Source organism: Ixodes scapularis, unplaced genomic scaffold (genome assembly GCF_016920785.2).
Source record: "Ixodes scapularis isolate PalLabHiFi unplaced genomic scaffold, ASM1692078v2 PGA_scaffold5__190_contigs__length_132052651, whole genome shotgun sequence".
Classification (NCBI taxonomy): domain Eukaryota; kingdom Metazoa; phylum Arthropoda; class Arachnida; order Ixodida; family Ixodidae; genus Ixodes; species Ixodes scapularis.
Genome location: NW_024609880.1, coordinates 95,004,965 through 95,030,184, shown reverse-complemented (window position 1 = coordinate 95,030,184; position 25,220 = coordinate 95,004,965). Strand labels below are relative to the sequence as shown.

At 48.9% G+C, this 25,220-nt stretch overlaps 1 protein-coding gene across 1 annotated transcript in view; it reads left to right on the top strand.

Moving 5' to 3' along the window:
* Nucleotides 1-24,996, top strand: part of LOC8023415 (monocarboxylate transporter 1-like) — a 29,543-nt gene extending 4,547 nt beyond the window's left edge. The window contains 5 exon segments of the mRNA XM_029977434.2: nucleotides 12,686-12,951; nucleotides 13,655-13,749; nucleotides 21,366-21,904; nucleotides 23,534-23,683; nucleotides 24,959-24,996. Of these exon segments, the coding sequence (XP_029833294.2) occupies nucleotides 12,686-12,951; nucleotides 13,655-13,749; nucleotides 21,366-21,904; nucleotides 23,534-23,683; nucleotides 24,959-24,996 (1,088 nt within the window).
* Nucleotides 24,997-25,220: the final 224 nt, after the last annotated feature.

The following is a 25,220-nucleotide window of genomic DNA, read 5'->3' as shown; positions in this document are numbered from 1 at the left end:
TAGCACGCGTGCAAGCGCCTCGCTTGTTCCTTTGATGTAGGTTACGCAGATGCGCGAGGTTGGGCGTGGCTGCGTACATGCTTGTGGTTGCTGGTGTCTTTGATCTCGAGCTTGACGAAGGGCAACGCGTTGGATGAAGGTGCTCGTGTATCCGTTCGTTTTCAGATCAGCACGGACGGTTTTTCTTCCTTTCTTCTGTCATCCTCAGAGGAGCATATAGCCTTCGTCCTAGACAGCAGTGTCCTAACCACCGATGCTTTGTGGCAGGTTGGGTGATAGGAATCAAACTGGAGATAACGTCCAGTATGCGTGGGCTTCCTGTAGACTGAAAACTTCAACTTTTCTTTTTCTCTTCTCACGAGCACGTCCAGAAAAGGGAAGGCATTGTCTTTTTCAAGTTCCGCTGTGAATTGGATAGCCGGTTCAATGGAGTTGAGGTGTGAGAGGAATCTCACACCTCCACCGAGTAAGAAATTCTCGAAGCTGATGGAGAGAGAAAATACTAAACACGAAACCGATACCACCAGGTTTGTCATAAACCTCTCGTCCAGGAATCTCTCTTCTTGCGAGACCAAGGTTTTAGCTAAAGACCACGAATCAACATGACTACCACGAGACCGCCTCTGCCGAAAATGGTCGCAGCCCTGGAGGACGGCATCGCGCACCTGAATCCTAGCGATCGTGAGCGGGTGCGGCAGAAGGTGATCGGTATCTTATCAAACATCCCGCAGCATCAACGACACAGTCTCTCAAGAGGAGAAGGAAGTGCGCTCCGGGCGCTTCACGATGATAAAAAGATTGTGCTTCTTCCAGCAGATAAGGGCAATTCGACCGTTGTCCTCGCCCGGGATGTCTACGGCCGGAAGTGCGGTATGTGGACGACTGCTTCTGCATCCTTCAAAGATCTGAAGTGGACAGATTCCTCTCACACCTCAATTCCATCGAACCGGTTATCCAATTCACAGCGGAACTTGAAAAAGACAATTCCTTCCCTTTTCTGGACGTGCTCGTGAGAAGAGAAAAAGAAAAGTTGAAGTTTTCAGTCTGCAGGAAGCCCACGCATACTGGACGTTATCTCCAGTTTGATTTCTATCACCCAGCCTGTCACAAAGCATCGCTGGTTAGGACACTGCTGTCTAGGACGAAGGCTATATGCTCCTCTGAGGATGACAGAAGAAAGGAAGAAAAACCGTCCGTGCTGATCTGAAAACGAACGGATACACGAGTACCTTCATCCAACGCGTTGCCCTTCGTCAAGCTCGAGATCAAAGACACCAGCAACCACAAGCATGTACGCAGCCACGCCCAACCTCGCGCATCTGCGTACCCTACATCAAAGGAACAAGCGAGGCGCTTGCACGCGTGCTAGCCAAAGGAGGAATCAGCGTGGCCCACAAGCCGATGTCCACGCTTGGATTCCTCATGCCCCGCCCAAAAAATCGCCCTCCGAAAGAAAAAAACGCAGGGCGTGGTTTACAAGATCCCTTGGGCAGATTGTACAGCCACTTACATCGGCGAGACAAAGAATTTTAATGAAAGAATACGCCAACACAAAAACGACGTTCGCAAGCTCGACCACGAGCGCAGCGCAGTCGCCGAGCACTGCGAAGTCAAAGACCACCGGGTTGACTTCGACAACACCAGCATTATCGACGCAGAGACTAACAACCGACATAGGCTTTTCATCGAGTCCTGGCATATTCAAACGACGCCAGGCAACATAAATAGGTGCCTTGGTGCTTTACCAGCAGTGTATGTGAACGGGCTTCGCCATATTCATGAAAGAAGAAGATCGAGAAATGCGCCACATCCCTGAGAAAAGAAAAAGAAGATCGTAAAACGCCGCTCCTCAACGGCCACAGTCGCCCCTGACGAAGAACCGAGTCAATTCGAAACGTAGGGCTCCTACATGTTTAGGAATTGGTTGGTTGCCATCTTTGACGCAACAGCATTTTCGTAAATGGCGGCAAATATTGGAGAAGGTAAAGTCACCACAGAGTTTTACTCTCACTGACGAACAATTTAACAGAAAACAAAATAAGGCACTGATTTGTATTGGTCTTATAGTCGCCATTACTTTAGTCAGAAAAATGTCCAGATGACGTCTCGAAAGACGATAACACATTTTCACATGACGATACGCCAACATTTTGTTTTCGAATTTGGAGAATGTACTTTGAAGTCGGTAGTTGTACTCTCCTCGGAAAGTAACAAAAAATACTTTAGTAAAGTACAAGTACATGTTCAAATAATATACTTCAAGTAAAGTACAAGTTCTCGCAATCTACTTGAAATAGTACTTTAAGTGCCTTTATGTTAAAAAGTTAGGAAAATTGCTAAAGTTTTTCGAACGATTTTCAAATCTTTAAAAACCTGCATATTATAAGTTTTCAGAGGAAAGGCAACGCAAAAAGGTCGCTTTTGCGTTGCAATTCAACACGCGATTCTTCGAGTACAGCAGAAACTATGGGAGCACCAGATAAGCTACAGAGCGGGTGCTGCATTTTGTTGCCTCCTTGGAATGAGGATGCAGTGTGTAGACCTCCTGTAGTGGCCGAGAGTTTTTGCGTTGGAAAAAAGCGATGACAAGCCCTTTCTTTAAATGCCTGAAGTATTCTTGAGCTTCGGGACACAAAGAAACGCGTCTTCGGCGCTAATCCCGCAGTTTTACTCGGCCTCACTTGCGACGTGTCTGTCCGCTCCCCGCGCCTCGTAACAGGGTTTTTGTAGTGGGGGCTCTTGAAAATTTAAGAAGTTTCGAACTCTCCAAGCCCCCCCCCCCCCCCCCCGCTCTCCCGAACATTTTCTACCGCACTTTCTGACCCGCCTACGGATCCTTAGGTGGCGGGTTCGAATCCCGACCGAGGTGCCCGCAATATGACGGAGGTATATTGCGGAGAAGGCGCCGTGTAACCGAGCTTTTGGTTGCACGTCAAAAGATCCCCAGGTGGTCGAAATTAATCCTCAGTCCTCCGCTGGGGCGTGCCAGTTGCCCGTCGTAGGTTTGGCACGTAAAACCCCCAAATTTGATTTTGTCGCACTTTTTGACCCACAATTTGTTTTTGTGTGTGTTAGTCGTGTTTCTTTTTTTTTTTTTTTATCTACCCCCGGTTTTTCTCGCCATCTCCCGTCGCCCCCTCTTCTCTCTAACACTACCGACGTCACTACTCACATGGCCTCTCAGTGACCCCGGTAGCGTTGATGACAGTGGCGGAAGACTAGCTCTAAAGCCGCGTACACCGCGCACGGCTCCACAATGTCACAAAGTTCTATCTTCGCCTCGATTGCGAAGCGAAGGTTTTGGCCTCAAATACCTTCTTCCCAAAGTTGTGAAACGTCACTTTGTCGTCACCGATAACTTCGACAAACTACTATCTTGCAACGAGAAAGTTAATAGTATTCACAGTTTCGCTATGGCCAATTTAGACATCATTGACTCTAATGCGGCGTATACGATGTACGGGGAGGTTGGCGCGACTAAAGTCATTGAATCTGGGAAAGTAGCGCCATTGCCTTCCCGCCTGCTAGCCGGACACAAACAAATACCAACTTATAGACGACAAAACCTCTCAAGGCGATTGGCTAATCCGTCTCGGTTGTCATGGCAATTGCCATTTTGGGCCTTTCAAATATTCGAGGCTTCAAAAGAGTCGTTCCAGCCAATCGCGCCAAGGTCGCTACGGAACATCATCGTACTGAAAGCGTTTCTCGACCAATATAAGCGTCTTTGGCGCTGTGCATGCAATAAACTTATGTCTTATGCTTATCTCCCCAGATCTGTTTAAATTGTGTTGCTCTTTTAGCGTATTTTAAGGCAGTAAAATTACTTTTCAAGTGAGTGAGTGAAAACTTTATTAAAAGGAGAAGTAGGATGTGGTCAGTATGCGATGTCCAGACCATGTAGGTCTCGGACTGCATAGGCCCATTCGACGGCCTTGACTTGAGTGTCTGGGTCGTCGCTGGCCTTTACTGAGAGCCACCCGTCGAGTGAGGGAGTAGCCATGAGATCTGGGGGTGGAGGGCGCGCTTTGCAGTCCCAGATCATATGATCTAAAGTAGCTTTTTCACCGCAGAAGTGGCAGTTCGGGCTAGAGATTTGAGCAAATATGTGCGAGTATACATTTGGGTTGGGGAAGGAGTCCGTCTGAAGTCTTCTCCACGCTACCTGCTGCTCCCTCGAGAGGGAGTGGTGCGGCGGCGGGAATTTTCTTCGTCGGAGTTTGAAATGGGTGGTGTGGTCGTGGTAGGAGGTAAGCGGTTCACTGGTTGCCTCCGGAATCGGACTGTCCACTGCTCGGCCAGCTCTAACTCGAGCTTGTGCGTGGGCAGCCTCGTTTCCGGGGTTTCCGGCGTGCGCCGGGACCCATACCAGGTCAATTTCTCGGAGGGGGGATGTCTTGGCGACATTTTCTAGGATATTTTTGGCTGTGAGTGAGATTCGGCCTTTGGCATAGTTGGTGATGGCGTATTTAGAGTCGCTCACGATGGTTGTAGCTTCTGTAAAGGCAATGGCCACTGCAATTGCGGCTTCCTCCGCGGTTTCCGCTTTTTTGGTGAATACCGTAGCGGCAATGAGTGGGGTGGCCGCGTTAGAGTCTCGGGGATGGGGTACCCCGCAGATGGCGAACCGGTGGCGGCTGTCTTGATAGTTGGCTGCGTCAACGTATATGACGTCCTGGAGTCTCTGCAAGTGTCGATGCATAGCCCTGGCTCTTGCCTCTCGTCGACCCTGTTGGGTTTGCGGGTTCATGTTCTTTGGTAAAGGTTTTATTCTAATCTTTTTTCGTATATAGCCTGGAACGGGGCCTGGATGGTCCGCCATAGGTTCTCCTTCAATGCCCAGTCTATCTAAAATCATTCTCCCCGGTGGTGTGCTGGAGAGTCGAGCCGTCTGTGTGGCAGACTTGTACCGTACGCATTACAAGTAATCAAATTACTTGTAATCGATTACTTTTTGGAGTAATTTTGTAATCAGTTGATTACTTTTATTAGGCAGTAATCACAAGAGTAATCTGATTACTTTTTGAAGTAATAAAAATTACTTGTAATCGTTACTAATTTTCCACGGACCCGCCCCCCCCCCCCCCCCCCCCCCGCACACACCTTTTTTTTTTCTGAAATGACAGAAATAAATTTTGCGTCTTTTTCCAACAGAAAAAAAAAAAGAAGATTTTTCCGGACCTGTAGGAAACAAGGTCAACCTAGGGAGCCTTCATGTGAAGGCACCCTAGGTCAACCTCTCTGTATGTGTAGTTTCTGTAAAATGTCAGTTTTTTCTTTTTTTTTTAGCTGGGATTGGGATTGGGAAGCCCCAGGAAAGCCCCAGTGCATGACAAAGGCCATTCAGGACGAAGTTTGAGGGAGCAAAATGTAGCTTTGTAAGTCCTTTGTTCAAACTAGCCCCCTTGCCCACCACACACACAGAAATACGAAAAAAAAAATCATGGTTATGGTACCTACTTGCAGCCCCTAGGAGAGCCAGAACCGAAGAATGTCTAAAGCGGATGCAAATTATAACAAAGCCAGTTCAAATACACGTCAAGATCCCATGGTCTTCGCGACAAGAAAGGTTTCGAGGTTGGAGGTAGTTCATTGTTCTGAGCGCTAAATTTGTAAGTCTTCACACAATAAAGTAATCGGAAAAGTAACGATTACTTCTTAAAGTAATGTCCAGTTACTTTTGCTTTCGAGTAATCAAGTAATCTAATCGAATACTTTTTAGCCAAGAGTAATAGTAATTGTAACCGATTACTTATTTTTAGTAACGTGTACATGACTGCTGTGTGGTTAGATGTGCTTCTTTAAGTTCAGAAAAGGTGTTGTGTACTCCCAGGGCGAGCAGTTTCTCGTTGGCCGTAAATTTAGGTAGGCCCAACGCCGTTTTATATGCGTGTCGGATTAGAATGTCAATCTTTTGTTCTTCTGCCTTCTTGAGTCGGAGGTACGGGAAGGCGTATGTGATTTTGGTGATGACGAAAGCTTGAAGGAGCTTGTGTAGGTCGTGCTCCTCCATACCTCGTCTTTTGTTAGCGATGCGCCTGATCATGCGCGCTACCTGGTGTACTGAGCTCTCGAGTCTCCCAAGGGCTGCAATGTTGCTGGGGGTGTTGGAGATGTGGAGTCCTAAGACACGTATGTTCTCCACTTCTTCGATGTTTTGGCCTTGAATCTTTATGTCAATTGGGATCTTGTCTTCGGGTTTTTTGCTCCGTCTAAGGACTAGGAGTTCTGATTTGGGCTGGGAACATTCGAGGCCGGCTCACCGTGCCTCCTTTTCTACAGTGTCAGCCGCTGCTTGGAGAGCTTCTTCTATTTGTTTCTCCGAGCCGCGGTTCGTCCAGATGGTAACGTCGTCTGCACACAGAGTATGATGGATGTTTTCAATGGCGTTGAGCCTTTCTGGAAGCTTTATTAAAGCCAGGTTGAAAAGGAAGGGCGACAAAACAGCCCCTTGTGGTGTTCCTCTGTTGCCGAGCCTGATTGGGTTGGATTTCAGTGGCCCGATGGTGACCTCTACCGTTCTGTTTTCTAGAAAGGCTTTAACGTAATTGTACGCCCGTTCGCCTGGGTTGAGGTCGGCTAGGTGTTTCAGGATGGTATTGTGTGATACATTATCGAAAGCCTTTTTGAGGTCGAGTCCCAATATTGCTCTTGTGCTTTTAATGGAGGGGTCGAGTATGTCACGTGATAGCTGTAGCATGACGTCTTGGGTGGAGAGTCCCCTTCTAAAGCCCACCATGGAGTATGGCGTGAAATCGTGGTCTTCCGTGTAGTCCCGTAGTCTATTGAGTACCACGTGCTCCATGAGCTTCCCGAGACAGGACGTGAGGGAAATGGGTCTTAGGTTGTCCACGTTGAATTTCTTGTTAGGTTTTGGAATGAATGTCACTTTGGCATGTTTCCAACTGCTGGGGATTAATCCGGCCTCCCAGCATACGTTGATGTAATCTGTGAGTGCCGTGACAGATTTCATGTCAAGATTACGGAGGGCCTTGTTGGTAATTAGGTCTGGTCCTGCCGCTGAGGTTGTTCTAAGCCGGCCCAGCGCGGCCCAAACTTCTGCGTCAGTGAACGGCTCGTCCAGCTGCACGTTTGGTCGCCCCGAATATTGTGGGCTCGTTTCTCCGTCGTCTGCGGTGTTCAGGTATTTCTTCCGGAGGAGGTCCAAGAAGTCTTGTCCGTCCCCGGGGTATTGATGGATGATCGCAGCGAGCTGTCCTCGCGCAGCCGACTTGGACTGCGTGGGGTCGAGAAGGTGGCGAAGCAGGTGCCACGTCTTCTTATTCCCTAGTTGTCCGTTTAGGCTGTCACAAGTTTGATACCATTCTTGCTGGGTGAGTTGTCTCGCATGTCGCTCGATTTCACTTTCGAGTTTGGCGATTCTACTTCGTAGCCTTTTGTTGAGCCTTTGTCTTTTCCATCTCTTCATGAGACTGTTTCTTGCCTCCCACATGTGTGCCAATCTGGAATCGAGGTTACAGTGTTCGGCATCGGTTGGTATTTCGCTCGTATGCGAATCTACACTTTTACATATGGATTTGACCCAATCTTCGATGTTTTCAATTTCAGGCGGGGCCGTTTGATTCCTTTCTTTCCTGAATTTATTCCAATCTGTGAATTTAGTTCGTTTCCAACTCTTCTTACTACTCTCCGTGCGAAGGGTAGTGGCAAGGATGTAATGATCACTGTTGAGATCCGCGCCGGTGTTCCGCCAGACGGGGTTCTTGACATTCTTTGCTAGCGTGAGGTCCGGGGTGGTGTCTCTACTAATGCTGTTGCCAGTTCTGGTCGCTGTGTGAGGATCGTTTAGTAGCGAGAGTCCCAATTCTTGGATTTTGTTCCACAGGATGTTTCCTTTCTTGAACGACTTGTGGTATCCCCATTCGACGTGTGGCGCGTTGAAGTCGCCTGTTATCACTAGTTGCCCCTTTTTGGCTAGTTGCGTGGTCGACTCTAGCAATGCCGTGACTTCTCTGGATTGATCGTTCGGGGAGCTGTACACGTTGAGGACGTACAGGCTCACCTGCTCTTTCTTGGCGGGAATAATTTGTTAGCGTGTAATCTGCCGCAGAATTGTCGAATTCGTGTTGTATAGCCGTGAGTTGGTTGCTCACCAGCGTAGCAGTCATTCCCGTTTTGCGTGGTATATATTTTTGAGATATGGCTTTGTACCCTGTTAGGCTAACGGGCCCCATTGGTTCTTGGATTGTAATAATGTCCGGTTTGACTTCTAAATTTTGAATATGAAGCTGTAGGTTGGATTTTTTGCCTTGAAAACCCCTACAGTTCCATTGCCAGATACTGATCTCGTGGTTATGGGCTGCCATGTTGGGGCACTGTCAGCTGCGCAGCCGCGGTCGCTATCGTGCTCACTTGGACTTGTAGTGCCTTGATGGCCTCCATCATTTCTTCTTTGGTCTGCTGCAGGTTTTTGACAACGTCCTTGGATGTCGCTTCTAGCCTATCTGCTCGGGCCTCTACTTTGTTGAGCCTCTCTTTCTGTTCGAGAGCCAGTTTAGCTTTGACTGCGAAAGTTGACGCCGCTTGGGACGCCGAGGCAGTTTCGATTCGCCTCTTGAGATTCTGGGCATCTTGCTGATCTTTTGAGGCCTGTCTTTTGAGAACGTTCGTGGATTCTACTTCCATAACTGCACCCTCGGAAGGGGTGAGGGAGCGGCACGTGTTGTTAGTGGTTGTTGCGCTTTCACCGGGGTGTTGGGTTTGTGTGAGACTCGCGATTTTATTGCCTAGCACACTGATCTGGGACTGCATTCGTTCTATTACAATGGCTTGCTTCCTCACTTGATTACGAAGGGCCTGCTTCTCCGGATCTTCCTGCCACTTGATGGCCCTTTCTCCTGGCTTGGTCCAGAGGTTTTTGGGGTCTCGCCTTTTGCTGGACGATCGTTGTTGGTCCTTTTGACGGTCCCTCGATTGGCTGCTCCGTGTCGCCGACTTGCTTCTGCTTCGCAGTAGTGGTGGGAAGGACGATGATGCTTCCCTCTTGTCACCTCGGGTCAGGGTCTCGTGTTGCCGGTTTCTGTCCCTCGACTGGTGCTTAAAGTTCTGCCCGATGTTTAGGTCAGGGTTGCTGAGCGGGTTGGGTCTCTGGGAGGCTTGCTGCTTGGCGAATCTGAACTTGCAGTTGCTGCTCCCAGTTTTGTGCGCCCTTGCGCAGATGATGCAGACTGGGGCGCAGGTTGTTGGTTGTCCCTCTTGTGGTGGTGGGTGCTCTTCTCCACACCTGAAGCAGAGGTTTCGTCTTTTTTGTCAGCAGACGTCTTGTCTGTGCCCTGTCTTGCGGCAGTTGAAGCAGGCCTCCACTCGGTTGAGAAGGAGGACCACTTTATGTCTTGTGCCGGGGTATCTGAGGAGCCGGGGGAGCTCCGTTCCGGCTACCGTAATCATGATGTGGTTTGTTTTCCCGTAACGTCTTGCCGACGTGACGATCCAGTCGGGGTTGTAGGAGTTGTAGTTCTGGACTAACTGCTCGTCTGTTTCGCCACAATACTCGTTGTGGATCAGCCCTTTTACCGAAAGATCGGGGGCAGGCGCGTACGCTTTGATGGGGCATTTCCTTCCTTCAATCACGAACTCTTGTAGGTTGAGGTACGCGTTCGCACGTTTCTCACTGGGCGTGCTGATTGTGAAAGTACGGTTGACCGGGTGTTTCTGTAGAATATCTTCTGAATGGGTGTTGCCGTCGGTAATGTTGGCGACTAGGCGAAGCGCTTCGAGCAATAGCGCTCCGCCATGTGCAGGAAGGTCTAGGGCAGACTGTGGCCTAATGACAATCTTGTAATGATCTGCCGGCAGTCTCGGGATCGGGGGTCTTCTTCTTCTAGGGGGAGGCCTAGACCTCTTAGCGGCAGAGTCGAAGGGCTTGCCTTTGTTGTTCATGCATTCATGGCTGCCGGTGGTAGCTGCGGCTTCGTATCCCATGCCGGGTGCAGCGACGACGGCACTGCCTGACGCCGAGCCTTCGTATTCTTTGCTGGCACCGGGGCGGCGGAATCGTTTCTGGTTCTTGAGTACCGTAGAAATCCACGTTCCATCGTTCAATTCTCTGTCTGTGATCGGTTCACCTTCAACGGTGATTTCCATGTTGCATGCGTATCAGCTCCTTCTATGGAGCCGACGTCGTTGGGGGAGCGGCGGCCTTGCGACCGTACTCGGGCTAGGCTTATTAGGCCTAGCGCCAGAAAAATTTGGACGACACAAAAAACGCTAAAAAATAGGTCTTCGGGCACTTGCGCGCACACATCAGTAGTCGTCGGGGTCCGGGCGAGATCTTGATGGCGTTGGTAATGGTTTGGGCAACCAGTATCAAGAACAGAGCGCAAACTCCAGCGGAGAGCATCGAAAAACGCCCTTTCGATAACGGCGTCTTCTTCTTCCCCCCCTACTTTTCAAAGATTCCAAGCACTGACGTTGTATGTGACGGTGGTACGAAGAATTACGCCATCACATGCGGCGTCATTGCTTGGAGGCCCTGACAAATCATTTTCCTGTCTTGAAATACGCAAGCAGAGTAACATAACTGTAAAATGTCTCGGGAGATAAGCATAAGTGATAAGTTTATAGCATGCACAGTACCAAAGACGCTTATATTGGCCGAAGAATGCTTTCAGGATGATGCTCCATAGCGATCTTGGCGCGACTGGTTGGAATCAACCTTTCGACGCCTCGAAGATTTGAAAAACCCAAAATGGCGATTGCCATGGCAACCAAGACCATTCAGCCAATTGAAAAAAAAAAAAAATTGGGTTGTGTGTGTGTTTATACAGCCTAGAACTTGGTCTGCCTCACAGGGGCGACGAGTCTCCCAGCTGTAGATGAGAAATTTAGCCAGTGCGGTACAGCCGCTAGCCTGGGGTCTTTAACGTGCATCACGCAGTAGTGATACACGACCGCACGCCGGTACGATGCTCATCCAGATCGAAACGGGCAGGGGTGGGGCTCGAACCCAGGATCCCTGGGTTCTGCAGCGCGAGCTTTCGCTCCACGTGCTCCGAGCTGGTGTGCGCTAGACCACTCGGCCACCGATCCCCCCTCAGCTTTAGTCGTCTGTCTGTTGGTGTCTGTGTCCGGCTAGCAGGCGGGAAGAACCCACTGTGTTGGTCGCTCGCGCTCCGATGAAGTGCCTTCATACACACGCGCGCTTCTGCTTGATTGGGGGCATCTCAGCCATTTTCCCGCCTAATCTTTTTTTTATGCTTTTTGTAGTGCGCGCAATCCGGTGTCACTGAGCTCGAGCGCGTAGCTTTGGCTAATGTAGAGCCACTAAATGAGCTGCGCTTAGAGTATCGGCACTCCAATCCCCGACATTGTTGTGGGCGCCGCCAGTTTGGTGCTTGTGCAGAGCAGACGCAACTGCCGATCGTCATGATTCAAAAGTGAGACTTCCTCAGAATTACATTTGGTGTTAGGAAGCTCACGTAAGATTGCTTTGCTTTGTCGCGAACTGTTTCAAGATCTGTGGAGGACAAAAAAGCGTTTCCTGTGATTTCAGATAAAGCTTCAGATAACTGCATGGCAACCATGATTTAAAGCCACACTATGGCTGAGTGTCCTTATTCTGAAGCGTAGCTAATTTAGTGGCACTAGGCTAATGCATAGACGCCATTTTACCGCCCAAGTCACGCACCGAGTGCGCCAGAGCATCACGCGCTCGCACATTCAGGGCAAGGATGGATGTATTCGCCCAGAGAGACAGACAGACATGTAGGCACCCTAGCTCGCTACGACTTTCTGTCTCACAATCTCGCTGGAATTTGAGCACCGAGAGTTTGGATGATTGACATCTCGTCCCGCGTGACGCCATCGTCGCGAGAGTCCGATCAGCACGCTCCGCACACTTCGGCCCCAACCTCGTGCTTGACGAGTTTAGCGACCCTCGTCACTCCAGTGCCTATTTTATGTCGTCGTCTGACAGCAACAGGTGTTCGTCGCCGCTAGCTGAAACGCGTTCGCAAAACTCCCTTCCTAGGCTACACCGGGTGTACGTCAGGTGTTCTTCCCTCGACCGCTTCCTCCTTGGGAGCCCGAGCAATCGAAACCATGGAGAGCGTTTACAATTTATTGGGGAATATCATCTGCGCCCTATGGTAGTGGGCGGATAGGCTGAGCCAAGCTCGCAGACACATGCAGACGATCGGCGCTTTCGTCGCTTCCTCTTGCCTTCTCTGTGGTACCGAAGCAAAGTTTTGAGGGTTCGAACCCCCAGTTTGCGGATTCGAACCCCGGCCGAGTGCCCGCTATCTGACTGAGGCTTGTTGCGGAGAAAGCGACGTGTAACAAAGATTTTGTTTGCACGTCAAACGTGATCGAAATTAGTTTTCAATCCTCCGCTGCAGGGACCTGCGAGATGCCCTTCGTTGTTGTGGCACGAAGCCGCTGTTACAAGACTTGTACATTATACGCTTACAAAAAAGACCGTGTTCGTTGCAGACATGATGCCACAATAATCAGCGGAAACATGTTCGAAGCACATCAGATTCATACGCGTGCTTGAAGCATGTTCGGAAAGAGTTCTTGTGTGACCTATGTTGCAGGACCGTCTTACAAGGAAGACCTCAGACAGTTTCTCCAGACTTTCTTTTGCATGATGCATTATCAGTGTGACCACGGTTTAAAACCCCCAAATGTGAGTTTTGACTACTCCCTCCCTCCGTCCCTCCAACAGGGCTGGGCCTGGCGTGCGCCGAGGTGCTTCCGTTCACCATCGTGGCCCGGCACTTCGTCAAGTACCGCGGCACAGCCGTGGGCCTGCTGTTCGTTGTCACGGCGGTGTCCGGCTTCGTGTCCCCGCTGGTCACCGAGGCCCTCCGGCAGGCGTACGGCTTCCGGCTCAGCCTGCTCATCCTGGGCGCCCTGCTGCTCAACATGCTGCTCGGATGCGTGTTCGTCAACTGCGTCGACCCCGACTCTGTCGGAGCATCGTGCACGACGGTACGGGAGCAGCGACGCGGTGTTCGGGAGAGCTCACTCCGGTCGAGGCCACCAGACTGTCTCAAACTAGAGTAACTCTCCATGATGAGTGTACGCATGTACAAATGTATTTTCTGCTTTATATCGGCTATCTATTTTATCGGCAGTATAACTGCAGCACAGTTTTGCGTTGCTGCATCGACACCATCCGGTAAGCTTGCTTCGTTAATACAGTGCAGATTTACCCGAGGTCAGTCCTGTGATCTAGGATTGAGGTATGACTCGTGTCTTTTCGGGCAAGTCAGTCCCGATCCAAAGACTTCGTGAACATAGAAATTATCCGATTTTTTCCCCCTGGTATAATCATTGACAGAGTAAAAACGGCGTAGCGTCACTTTTGGATTTCCTGCCTGCAGTCCGCGCTCTTTGTCTTTCGCCGAGGTTCGCGAGACGCCGCCGAAGCGTTAACGAAAGTGAGGAGTTCGCGATGGAGGCGGGACAATTGGAAAACCCCTTTGCCATTTTCTTTCCGTCAGTGACTGTAGGCGGCAATATCTTAGTAGCGTAAGAGTGAATTAAATTGTAAGCCAAACTCTGATATTAATCACAAAATTTGAACCATGTGAAAAAAAAAAGTTAACATTTAAATGTATCACTTAGTAACGATTGGGCCCAAAGCTGCTCTCAAACTGTCGCAAAAGTGGCACTTCCGGTTTGGACGCAGGACCGCACCCGGAGGAGCAGCTTTCACTCAGCATCGATGGCCCTGCCTTACTCCAGGAAAGCTTCGCTGGTGGACGGTCAATCTATGAGCATCGGGTGAGGTGTTTCCGGCAAGTTGGGCAAGTTCCCAACGCCCTAAGTTCCCAACGCCCTAAGACGAAGCGCAGCTCAAGTTAGAACCCGATAGGGCCAATCAAGCAGAGCCGAAAGTGCAACCTCACGACGATCTTTGTCGTTCTTCGTGTGCTATCAGTGGCTAGACCAATCAACCTCGGTGTGTCCGTCCTGACCTTGCAATTTTAGCCTGTCCGTACTGTGTTTGTCTTCTAGCCTTGGACTGCGCTTTGACTTATAATACCAAGTAAAGTTAATTTACTTTATTTATTCTACCGTCAGGGCCCGCCGACCCGGAGGTATCTGAGAGGAGTAGGAAAACGCACACGCACGCGAAAGAGCAGCACTTTTTAGACATCATTAGGTGACGCCAGACCACGGTGGAAGAAATACATTTAAGTGGTGACTCTGGCCGCTCTTCCCACGGGGAGCGAGCAACCAGATCGTGTTCGGAGCTAGCCTCAAACAAGAAGTATACTCTGAAAGTATCAAACTGCCCTCTGTTTCACCTTATGATGTACCGCAGAAAAGGCTACAAGCGCGAGCTCCTTGCTCTGGAGCACATCACGGCGGCACAAGCTCTCGTGACTTAAAAGCCGCTGCCAACGCCATGAGCTCGCGCTTCTAGTCTTCGCTGTGGTACAACATAAGGTGAAACTAAGTGCAGTTGTTCCGCGCCGCCGCGGAGGGCGCTGATGTGTGAGCACCGTGGGTATGAGGTCTCTCCTCGGCGGCCACGGTGCCGGGGGCGTAGCTTGCTCGCCTTTTTCGCGGTGTGGTGGTGGTGTGCGGTCAGTGGCTGGCCTCATGTTTGGCTTTGGTGCTGTGTCAATCACCGGTGCGACCATCGTGCACGAAGATGAACCTTAACCCGAAGACGTTATGCTATAAGGATGGGAAAGCCGTGCTTCGTTCCCAACTCCAATTCGGGGTACCGGAACTGCGCAGAGCGAGTGTCCTTGTTTAAAGCTCCATCGAATGACGCTCGGTTGGGGCAGTGGCGTCGTGCAATCCCGAGGGCCGATCGCAAGTTACAACCTAGTCTCATCATCTCGTTGACCAAGTGAAGACCGAGCTTGACAGTCTAATTTCTGTCGAAGACTGGGAATGCGAAGATGTCTGGAGAGTAAAGGCTCGAGAAACCAAGGCTGTGGACTGCATGCCACATTATGTAACTGGGTGTTTGAGCGTGAAAATAAAAAAAAAGCTACACGCTACCCTGCATGCCCATCCTTTTTCAGCATTGACAAGAACACTTCCACTGAAGCAGCACTGACAAACGTGAAGAGCAGAGGAGGCCTTATACACCTTAACAAGAACCTTTTTCCAGCTACTGATGAAAGCGAAACAGTTCTTCGTGGAAAATAAAAGCCACCAGACTGTCTACCGGGACGCAATCGACAGTGTTCTTGACACATGCACAATAACGTTTCCATGCGCTGAACACAAAGAAGAAACAATCGCCCATTTGCTCCACTACTACTTCAGCATGCGAATGCGACAACACTGTAAGCATATTACGATGAGTAGGAACAAACAAGCTCAAGAACTAAAGAAATCAGCAAAGCAGCGCTCGTCTTAGTTTAAGGGCATGGGTGAGCAACACAGGATGTGGAAGATGGCGTTCTTTGGTAGTATGCAGTGAATTCAGCTTTTATGCACATTTTAAAGCAAAAATATTTGTCAGGTATTTTTTTACCTGTAAGACGGGGTGACACCATATTGTGAGAGTATAGATGGAAAGTGATTTATGTCTTATAACCGTTACTATTGTTTGACTTTCAGTCACTGTGTCATCATGTCAGTCAGTATGTCATCATACTGTGTCATCGTTTCAGTCACTATGTGATCATAAATAGGATGATTTTTTTTTCTGCTCACAAGGTTTGTATGCTCCACACTACAAGTTGACATTGTATGTATAAATCATTTGTAAGGCTAAAACCTTTATGCGCATGTAAACAATTATCTAGGCCCCACTATGTAACATTATTAGATTTTTTTTTTAAAGGCAGGAGCAGGGTGGAAAAAATCACCCGACCTCATATAAAGCCACGCAATGTGTGAAAATAATTTACGGAATGGTTAACAAACATGCTGTTTGACAAAACATGCGAGCACGACCCAGGAGTTTACTCTAAATTACTCTAAATTATTGAAGGCCCAGTATATTATGCTGGAAAGTTTTATATCTACACGAGTATTTTTGTCACGTTGAGTCATTATCAGAATGTTCTCGTTTAAAAAAAAAAAACAAGAAAAACAGGAACCGTACGGGGGAAAAGGCAATCAGTGCCAATGCGCCAACATAAATCCACCATTTCACCACACAGTACACAGGGATCGAGTAAAGAATGCATAATTTCCTTCACAAGCCCTCTATAGTATACAAGCCTTCACAAGCCCCTTTATACGTGGGCGCCACCTATCCCCGAGCGAGTGAAGCGCGCTCGGTGCGCCGAACACAATGTGGTCGCCGCGCGAGACAGAGTCATCACCTAAATGTATTTCTTCCACCGTGCGCCAAACATTCAACGCCACAAATTATATATAAAAAAAAAATTAGCTACTATGCTAGGGTTTGCCGACGAATATTCGAAAATGTAAGAAACATTTCGTACAATATGTTTCGCCATAAACAACGCATAACTTTCCCGTGTGCCTTCCAGTCTGGCAACGCCGGTGCTGTAGTCTCGTATTTGTTCCTTGCGACGCACGTTTCTTCGATTCCTGGTGATCTCAACTGTTTGCCCTCTTTTCCTTTTGCCCAACCGATCCACCGGTGACGAGGAGCTTTGAATTGCTGGCCGCCGGGGATATGTAGAAACCTCGATGCTATCGGCATACTGTTGGCGCACTGCGAACAAAAAAGCAGTACAATCTCCCAGTTGTTCACCCGGAACGAAGACTTTATCGAGGATAACCCCCTTTCTTCGCAAAGTAATCGCTGCTCACCATTTGGCGTGCATAGTGTAAAAAATTAAACGTGTTAGTATAAATATATACCAACACTCGTTCGCAAAATATTTTTTACTCACCATAAAAACACTTGCAAGGCTTATGTACCGTCATATGCATCTTGGAACCCAGACTGCTGAAGAGTGATGCGTTCGCGGAATGCTGCCGTCGGTTAGTTCAGTAGTCTCTCTGAACTACCGCTTTGCTTGACGTGCTAATGGGCTGATGGTGCGTCGTTAATATAACAGCCGGATCGAAATGAATGTTCAGCAGAACTAAGAACTATCAGCCCTCATTAAGCGACGTCGCGGCCATTTTGCTTGTAGGTACTGCTCCTCGCTCGGCGCCCCTGCTCTTCCAGTCACGTGCCCTAGAATTCCCTCTTCTAGGGACAATAGTTAACTTTAAACCACGGTTCGCGTTCGAGAAAACGGGCCCTGGTGTTGAACAACGCGGCTGCCATGTGGGCCGAAAGGAACTATGACACAGTGAAGACGTTGTCGTCTGCTCTCATTGTAGCACATGGAGCGCACATGCACCGCGTGAGGTTTGTGGGGTTCCACACTACGATTGCCTTAATTGCGGGGAGCGCAACTAAGGTGGTTTGTGACGTCATCCCAAAATCTCGTTTCGCAATCGAAACCGAAACCAGTAACGCGGTAATAAATTATTTACTGCGCGTTGGTGTGAACGCAATACGCGTTAGCTAAAACGCACACATACAAAGAAAGCCTCCCACAATTTCATGTCTTTACTCCTTTAAAGTAGCTTAAAAGCGTGTTCACACATACAGCACAAAGTTAAGCTTGCGCTAATCAGCGCTGCATTAACGCTAGATCAGTGCTGGATCAGCGCTCCACTGCATAAAGCGCAGACCGCATGGCGCGTTTTTGCTCGCGATTCAGGCGCGTCGGCGTCAAACTGACGTCATTTCCAGCGCGCGGGCGCGCGTTTTCGCGGTAGCGTCGGTTTCTAGCCGACCCAGAACAAGAGGCGCGCGCCGAGGCGTCGAAGCGATTCTCGCCCAATGAGGGTCGGTCGAACTATCACGTGATCCTGCACAATACGCTGTTTCGTATTCAGCACATTTCAAAGTGTTCAAAAGCATTTTTATTTTCCATATAAAAATTGAAAAGGTGTTTCTTTTGACACACACACCCGTTTTATTTAGTTATTTGTTTATTTAATTCTCATTTTGTAGTATTTGCGTCAACATTTACATCGCGTGTTGAGAATTCTGTTGTCTGCAACGCTGATAACGCGCGGCCGGCGGCGCTTGGCTTTGTCTGCATGCGGGTGCCCCCGCGTCAGCTTCCGCGCGAACGTTCATAGCGCGTCGCGTTTTCGCGTGTAGAAAAACGCGTCATGCGGTCTGCGCTTAAGACCTGGCCACTTGTTGTTCACACACACATGAAGCGCTAACTCAGTTCTGAGTTAGCAGTGACAGGGAGGTTGATCGAAACGGACATATAAAAATGGCTAATCTCGACGAAAATAATCCCTGGAGAAGGAAAAGATGGACAAAGGACAAACACAAATCTCCAAGCACAGCTGTAGGTGACTGGTGCGCGACCCAAAAAATCCGCCTGGTCCGGGTATCGAACCCGGGACCACTCCATTACAAGTGGAGCGCTCTGCCAACTGAGCTAACCAGGGTTTAGATGTCAGTAGAGCAAACAGGTTTTATCAGCTGCCACCAGTCTAACACCAACAAGGGAGCAGCTTCCAATTTAAGGTTATGATTATAATGTAATTAAATCCAAAGCTGCAAGCGAGCTGGACAAGAACGACGAAAACAATTCCTGGAGAAAATCCGCCTGGTCCTACCCCGACCAGGTGGATTTTTTCGGTCGCGCACCAGTCACTTATCTGTGTTCGGAGGTTTGTGTTTGTCCTTTGTCCATCTTTTCCTTCTCCAGGGATTATTTTCGTCATTCTTGTCCAGCTCGCTTGCACCTTTGCATTTAATTGCCTTATAAGAATGGCTAATCTAATCAACCTCAGCAGTGATGTGATCAGTCCAAGTAATTTTGGAGCACCTTTTGGGGCATCCGAAAGGTCACTGCGGAGCAGCAAAAATAAGCTTCACAGCATAAGCACACACTTCATCTTCAACCGTGCGAATTGTTTATTAAAATTTGTGTTGGCCGGTCCCACTAAAAGACAATGTCCACCTTGCCTTGCCGCACGGCAGGTTTGATTCTTTAGTTGGCTGTTTAGCTGCGTATAGAATCACCAGGTGCTTTAACAGGATGCTGGCGGATGGACAGAACGAACTGCTGTGTATAGTTATTTTATGTACGAAATCAAATGTAAACCAAATAGCATATTCCACCGGAAAAAAAATGTTACGATAGAATAAAGTCGAGCACCGAAATTGATGTTTCCCTCCAAGTTCTAAAGGCTGTAATAAAAGTGCAGTTCTTAGTTCAAAGAAAACGAAGCTTGTATCATTTGATTATGAATATGTATGAAAATTAGTACGCAAAACTTCGATAATAAAAATTAACATGTACACAATAAAAAGGCCTTCTAAAAGAAATAAAAAAAAAAACGCTTGTTAAGGGTATTCCCAACCTTGCATTTGCTGCTACAGCTAACTTAGTCTTAAATTACTCGATTGTCCGTGCCATCGAACGGAATAGAACCTATGCGGAGAGCAAATCGTCTGCTTCTTTTGCAGGGCTTGCGGTGACGTCAAAACGACGCTGAGTTCTGATTGGATTTCATTGAAAGGACAGTGGGTAGACTTCAATACTAGCTGCCTCGAGGTCTACCTGCTATCCTTCCAATCGAGTCAATCGGAGCTCGGCGTTCTGACGTCACCATGACCCATGCAAAAGAAGCAGACGAACTTGCGCTCCGCATATAAAATTAACTAAACGAGATTTGACTAAAAAATAAACATAAAGAACAGTTTATAAAAGTTGTCGCAATACTAAAGTATCCTGGATGAATCTCTAATATGAAAAGGATGGTCAGAATATCGCCGCCCATCATATATATTAGCCGGAGTTTTATTCAGAAACCGCGTATAACGTCCCGCTCTAGAGGAGTGATTTCCCCTTAGTATGTGGATGCCCTGCGGCGAGGCAAGATAAGCCAATAGACCGATTTCACTAAGCGTTCCACGCATGCGTGACGCCGCCATAACTGCAGTTCATAGGAGCCAGGCGCCAGCTCGCGAGACAGCCCGTGCCGCCTCGTGCTCTGCTCGCGCAAACCCTCGTGGTGTATTCACACGACGGAGGTTTCTTCCACAGAGAGGAGCCAAGGTCATCGTGTTCTTAGGTCACGTGCGCTCATCACGGTTGCTTGCTATATTCCGTTCACCCTTAGACTAGAAGCTCCGCCTTCAGATCGAGCTCGCTGGCTTCCGCAGTGTTTTGGTTACGCGTGCCTGCGCGTTCACACCTGTGTTAGCAAGGTCAGAAAGCTCGCGCTGAAGGCGGTTTAGTATCGGCTTAAGAATGAAAGGTGTATGGCCAATACCACCCGGTATAGCCCGCGCTCCTCACTTTGAGACGGGCGTTTCTATCGCGAGCGCTCATTCCGCAGAAAAGCATTTCAAAGCTGCGATCTCGTGTTCTCATGGTTGCAGCATTGGCTGGGGGGATCGGTGGCCGAGTGGGCTGAAGCGCACACCCAGCTCGCCGCGCGTGGAGCGAAAGCTCGCGCTGCAGAACCCAGGGATCCTGGGTTCGAGCCCCACCCCTGCCCGTTTCGATCTGGATGAGCATCGTACCGGCGTGCGGTCGTGTATCACTACTGCGTGAGCACGTTAAAGACCCCAGGTTAGCAGTCGTACTGCACTGGCAAAATTGCTCATCTACAGTGTAAACCAGTGTCGCCTCATCCTGGCAGACCAACCTTACACTGTATAAACACTAAACGTCCAATTTGACTTTTTGCAGCATTGGCTGCTGTCTCAGCTTAAGGGTGAACGAAGTGCAGCAAGCGTTCATGATGTGGCGCGCGTGACCTCGAAGCGCGATGACGTTTGCTCTTCTCTGTGGAAGAAACCTCCGTCGTGCGAATACACCATCAGCGGCGTAGTGGCGCATGCAGAAATACTACAGCTGCCAGGGTGCACGACGTCAGTGGTAATGAAACTGGCCATGAGATCGGTGTATTCGCGATGCCTATTCCGCGGTTGTCGCTTCACTGAAGTACACCGGTGGGTGGCGAAAAGCGCACTCAACGAAGCTAACTAACCAGCCAGAACATTCCACGAACATGAAACTTCCAGGTGTGTTATTGTATGATAGAGAAATAAAATCGAATATGATGTTATTTAAGTCAATAATCGAGAGTTTTGAAAATTCTCCCAAGCCAACTGTAACAATCTGGCTGTGTAGCGGCGCCTGACCTGTCGTATTTTGAGCATTAATAAAGTCTGAATGTTGGTCGCAATGCGGTGCAAATTTCTCACATTTTGGCAAAATGTAGCAGAATGTAGCAGGGTGAGCACTTTGGTGAATTTGATGCAAATGGCGCAGCAATTACATCACTGCGTCAGTGCAGGCCATGTATAGTCGCGCTGTACTGACCAAAATGCTTCTGGACAGCGCTGGCACAAATTGTCCACGACCTTAATGACGCGCACCACCGTCAATAATTGTTTCCCGCGTTCTCGACAGGTTTCAGCAGTCCCGCGAAGGAGAGCCCCTGCTTCGAAAGAACTCCCTGACTACGGTCAAGACCAAGTTGATGCGCAACCTCGGCTCCCTGGCCAGCGTGGCGTTCGTGCACATCAGCGTTTCCCGGGCCCTCACCGTCTTCGTACTGGCGTCTCTGCTACTCACGGCGGTGGACTATGGCAAAGATGGCGGCCTGTCCGGCTACGACGCCGTGTCCCTCGTGACGGCGCTGGCCCTGGGAGACCTCGTGTCCCGCGTGACCACGGGACTCGTCCTGGATACTCACGTCGTCAGCCGGGGCACCGCCATGTTGATCGGGTTCGCGCTCCAGACCGTGGCCCTCGCCGTGATGAGCTTCGAGAAGAACTACTGGGTCCTCCTGATCTGCTGCTTTCTGGCCGGCCTCTCGGGCGGGGGTCGCATCTTCATCTGCACCGTCATGGTGACCGAGGAGTTTGACGAAGCGTCGCTGTCCTTGAACCTGGGCGTCATGAATTTTATCACGGGCGTCTCCTTCTTCGTCCGGCCGCCCGTCATAGGTTCGTATGTTGCGGTCGCTTCCTTTATATCCACTAACAGGAGCGGTAAGCCACGGTCGCACCGCTACTACACCATACAAGAGACAGCCGACAGCCACTGTCTGAGGCGGTCTCGTCACATTGGTTGTACACAAAACGTGCGCAGACATGTGTTCGGAGCATACACAAGTGTGAAGGAAAAATATTTGCAGCATGCTTGATGCGTGCCCGCACATAATTGTGTCATTGTGTCTGCAGCGCACGTAAGTGTGTCTCTTGTATCAGGTACGAGCAATGTGCCTGCGGCTGTAAGCATCGATCAGATAATCTACTGGTGTAGCGTCGGATCCTTTTGAAGGAGTTATGAAACGATTTCGGGTTGGAGTGCTCATGACTCTGCGGAGGCGAACTGGTCCTAGTCTGGCCCAGGTACCACTTGCACGGACCGCCACTGATTAAAAGCTTCTTGGTCGCGGTGACATTGCGAGGATAAGAGGGGATTATTTCTTTCAGTCTTGCCTTCGGAAAGCTTGGTGACGGAATTTTGTGATCGAAGCCACCCGCCTTATGACAGTCAAGCGCGGCTCGTGGATTGGACGCGATAACAGCGTGAGCACTCGACTTTGGCTTGTAACAATCGATGCCTCGGCGGACACTCAGGTAGTGACTGCCGTCCAACAACAGCGCTGATGAGAATAGTCGAACTCTAATAATGCCTGGAGCTCAGCACGCGTTTTCTGCTTTGCCGACTCCAGCGCGTGGTTATGATTAACTTTGGCGGCATAGAATAGGCACCAGGCCACGTGTCCCTTTGTTCTGTCTCCGAGTTGAGGATATCAACGATGCTAATATTTCTCGAATTTTTTTCGGCGACTCTCATTGCTTAGAGAGAAAAACTAAGGCAAATTTATTCGGTTATTAACGTTAGGAATTTTAAGTGGTATTTAGGGACAGTAGCAAAACCATTTCATGGCTCCTTCAAGTTCGGTAGCTGCAAAGACTCTCCAGTAAAAGCGTAGCCGCATTGAATCACGCCATTCTTTTTTACGTCGCACGTGGACGCCTTCCGTATTACCGTTGGGTCATCGCACAGAGAGAGAGAGAGAGAGAGAGAGAGAGAGGGGGGAGGCCCCAGCAAGATGAAAAATTTCGGGGGTAAGGGAGGGGGACCGGGCCCTATGCCTCCTCCCCCTTCCCCCCCTCACCCGGGCTAAGTGCCTAGCCCGAAGGCTACAAGGTCTACAAGTTGTGAAAATTTTAAGAATATAAAATGAGTTTTGAAAATGCAATTCACGGATATATTCTCTGAAGGTGCCTTTAGTATTGAGTGACTTAATACTTGCAAATAAACGAATTCGTTTGATAACATTGTAAGTAAAAAAAAAAATCCTTCCGGTTTCTCCCTTTTTCTAATTCCGAGCTAGAGTACCTTGCCACAAGAGAGAAATTAGACCCGCAGCTTTGAACACTGAGCACGAAAATAACTTTTTTAGGGGATGGACGAGGAACAAAACGTAGGAAGGGAGAAACTGAGAATGTTTACGTCGGCCGCTACAAACAGTTGCATTGCCTTTCTAAAAGGGTTGCGCGATCGATAACTTAAGATGGGTGTTCCTCGATTGAACAGAGCGCGGTGTTTGCTCTGTGCAGGTTACGTTCGGGACGTGCTGGGGTCGTACGATCCTCTCTACATTTTCTTCGCCATTGCCAACGCCGTGTTTACGCTGACCTGGAGCATCAGCGTGCTTTGGGACAAGTACAAAAAGGCACGCCTCTGGAAGAGAGTACAGAGCCTACAAGGTAGTGATTTTTGTCTCTCTCCAGTGGGACATCAAGAGGTATTCTTACCAGTTCTAAAACTCTCGCACAGGCAGTATCAGGGCCGGCTTGCTAGAAACAGCGCCTTAGCTAAGACTCTGTGAAAGAAATTTTGCCAAGCCTGTGGCGCGCGAGCTTTTGTTATTCGATCTCGCATGGCACTCATCTCGTGAACTTGGCTTAGCAGTTATTTCTATCACGCACTCTTGGGTAAAACTAGAGTGCATTCATGTGCGCTTTGCTTAGCGGGATGACATCTGGCCATTTTGTTCCGAACGCTTATTTTTATGTTTATGTTCTGTAGCGCGTGAAAGAGCGTATCCCTGCAAGCGTTTGTGGCGCTGATTGTGCTATGGCGACATTTTGTTTTCGTCGATTTCTTTGTATTTTGTCCGTGAGCGCGTGCTGTCGGCATCGGGTACTGCAAAGGGTGGCATCACCCTAAACAGATGGACATTGAGGCACCCTAGTTGCAACATTTGCTAGCAAGTACTTTAAAGCACTCTTCGCCATCATAGCAATCCTGTTTTCGGCTCACAAGTAGTTTGTGCCAAACAAAATCATATTGCTTTTCACTTAGCGTTATTTCGCGGTTTTCATATATCCGCATGAAACTAAACACAGAACTATCATGATTGACGTTGCACATCCGACATTCCTTACTTTGCCCATTTTCCTTAACGTCCGGTGTGTCCTAACACCAGAAACCGGCATTTTAAAGGTTAAAAACGAGACGTTGCGAATATGGGACGCACACTTTCATGCGAAGCTGAAGTGACTCAAATGGAAAAAAAAAATATGCATATTTACAATAAGATTGTTGTCTCTTCTGGTGATGGCTCAACAGCCGTTCAATTCATTTTCGAGCACGAAACGATACACAGTCGCATGCTTGCGGTGATTAGTTTTCAAAACCGAAACTCGCGTATTGTGGTTGCGCAGACTGCTACCGCTACTAGCTTACTTCCGTTGTCATGCCACTTCTGCAAGAAGTCCCAAAATTACCAGTAAACACACAAAAATTACACCGATACAACCATATTGAAGAACATCACCTTATTTAGTAATAACTGTTTCGATATATCAACTTAGGTCTAGGAACACTGTATTTTTGCCGAAACTTTGGCGAATCTCTAGAAACGTTCGGCGAAAATTCGGCTTTGCCGAATCTCGAGATTCGGCGCCGAATTTTTGATGCTGCAAATGTTGGGCCCACCACAAATTGTAAAGAGTGTCCTCTTTTGTACGTGTTTACAGATGACGGCGCAAGTAGTTGAAGCCTCTCGCCGTGCTGAAGACTGTCGACGTATCTGTGTCCTGTGCAACTGCGACGCAACTGAACCGAGCCCCCTCTGTCTGCTTTGTGTTCCTGCTACGGACCCGGGGGCTAAAGTTCCCCGCCGCCGAGTAGCCGAGTGTTTTAATGTTGTGTATATTTTATTTATTTACATAAATGCCTCGTGCTGTTTTACCTTGCGATTTTGATTACGCGCAACGACGAGTTATTAAACGCCTAATA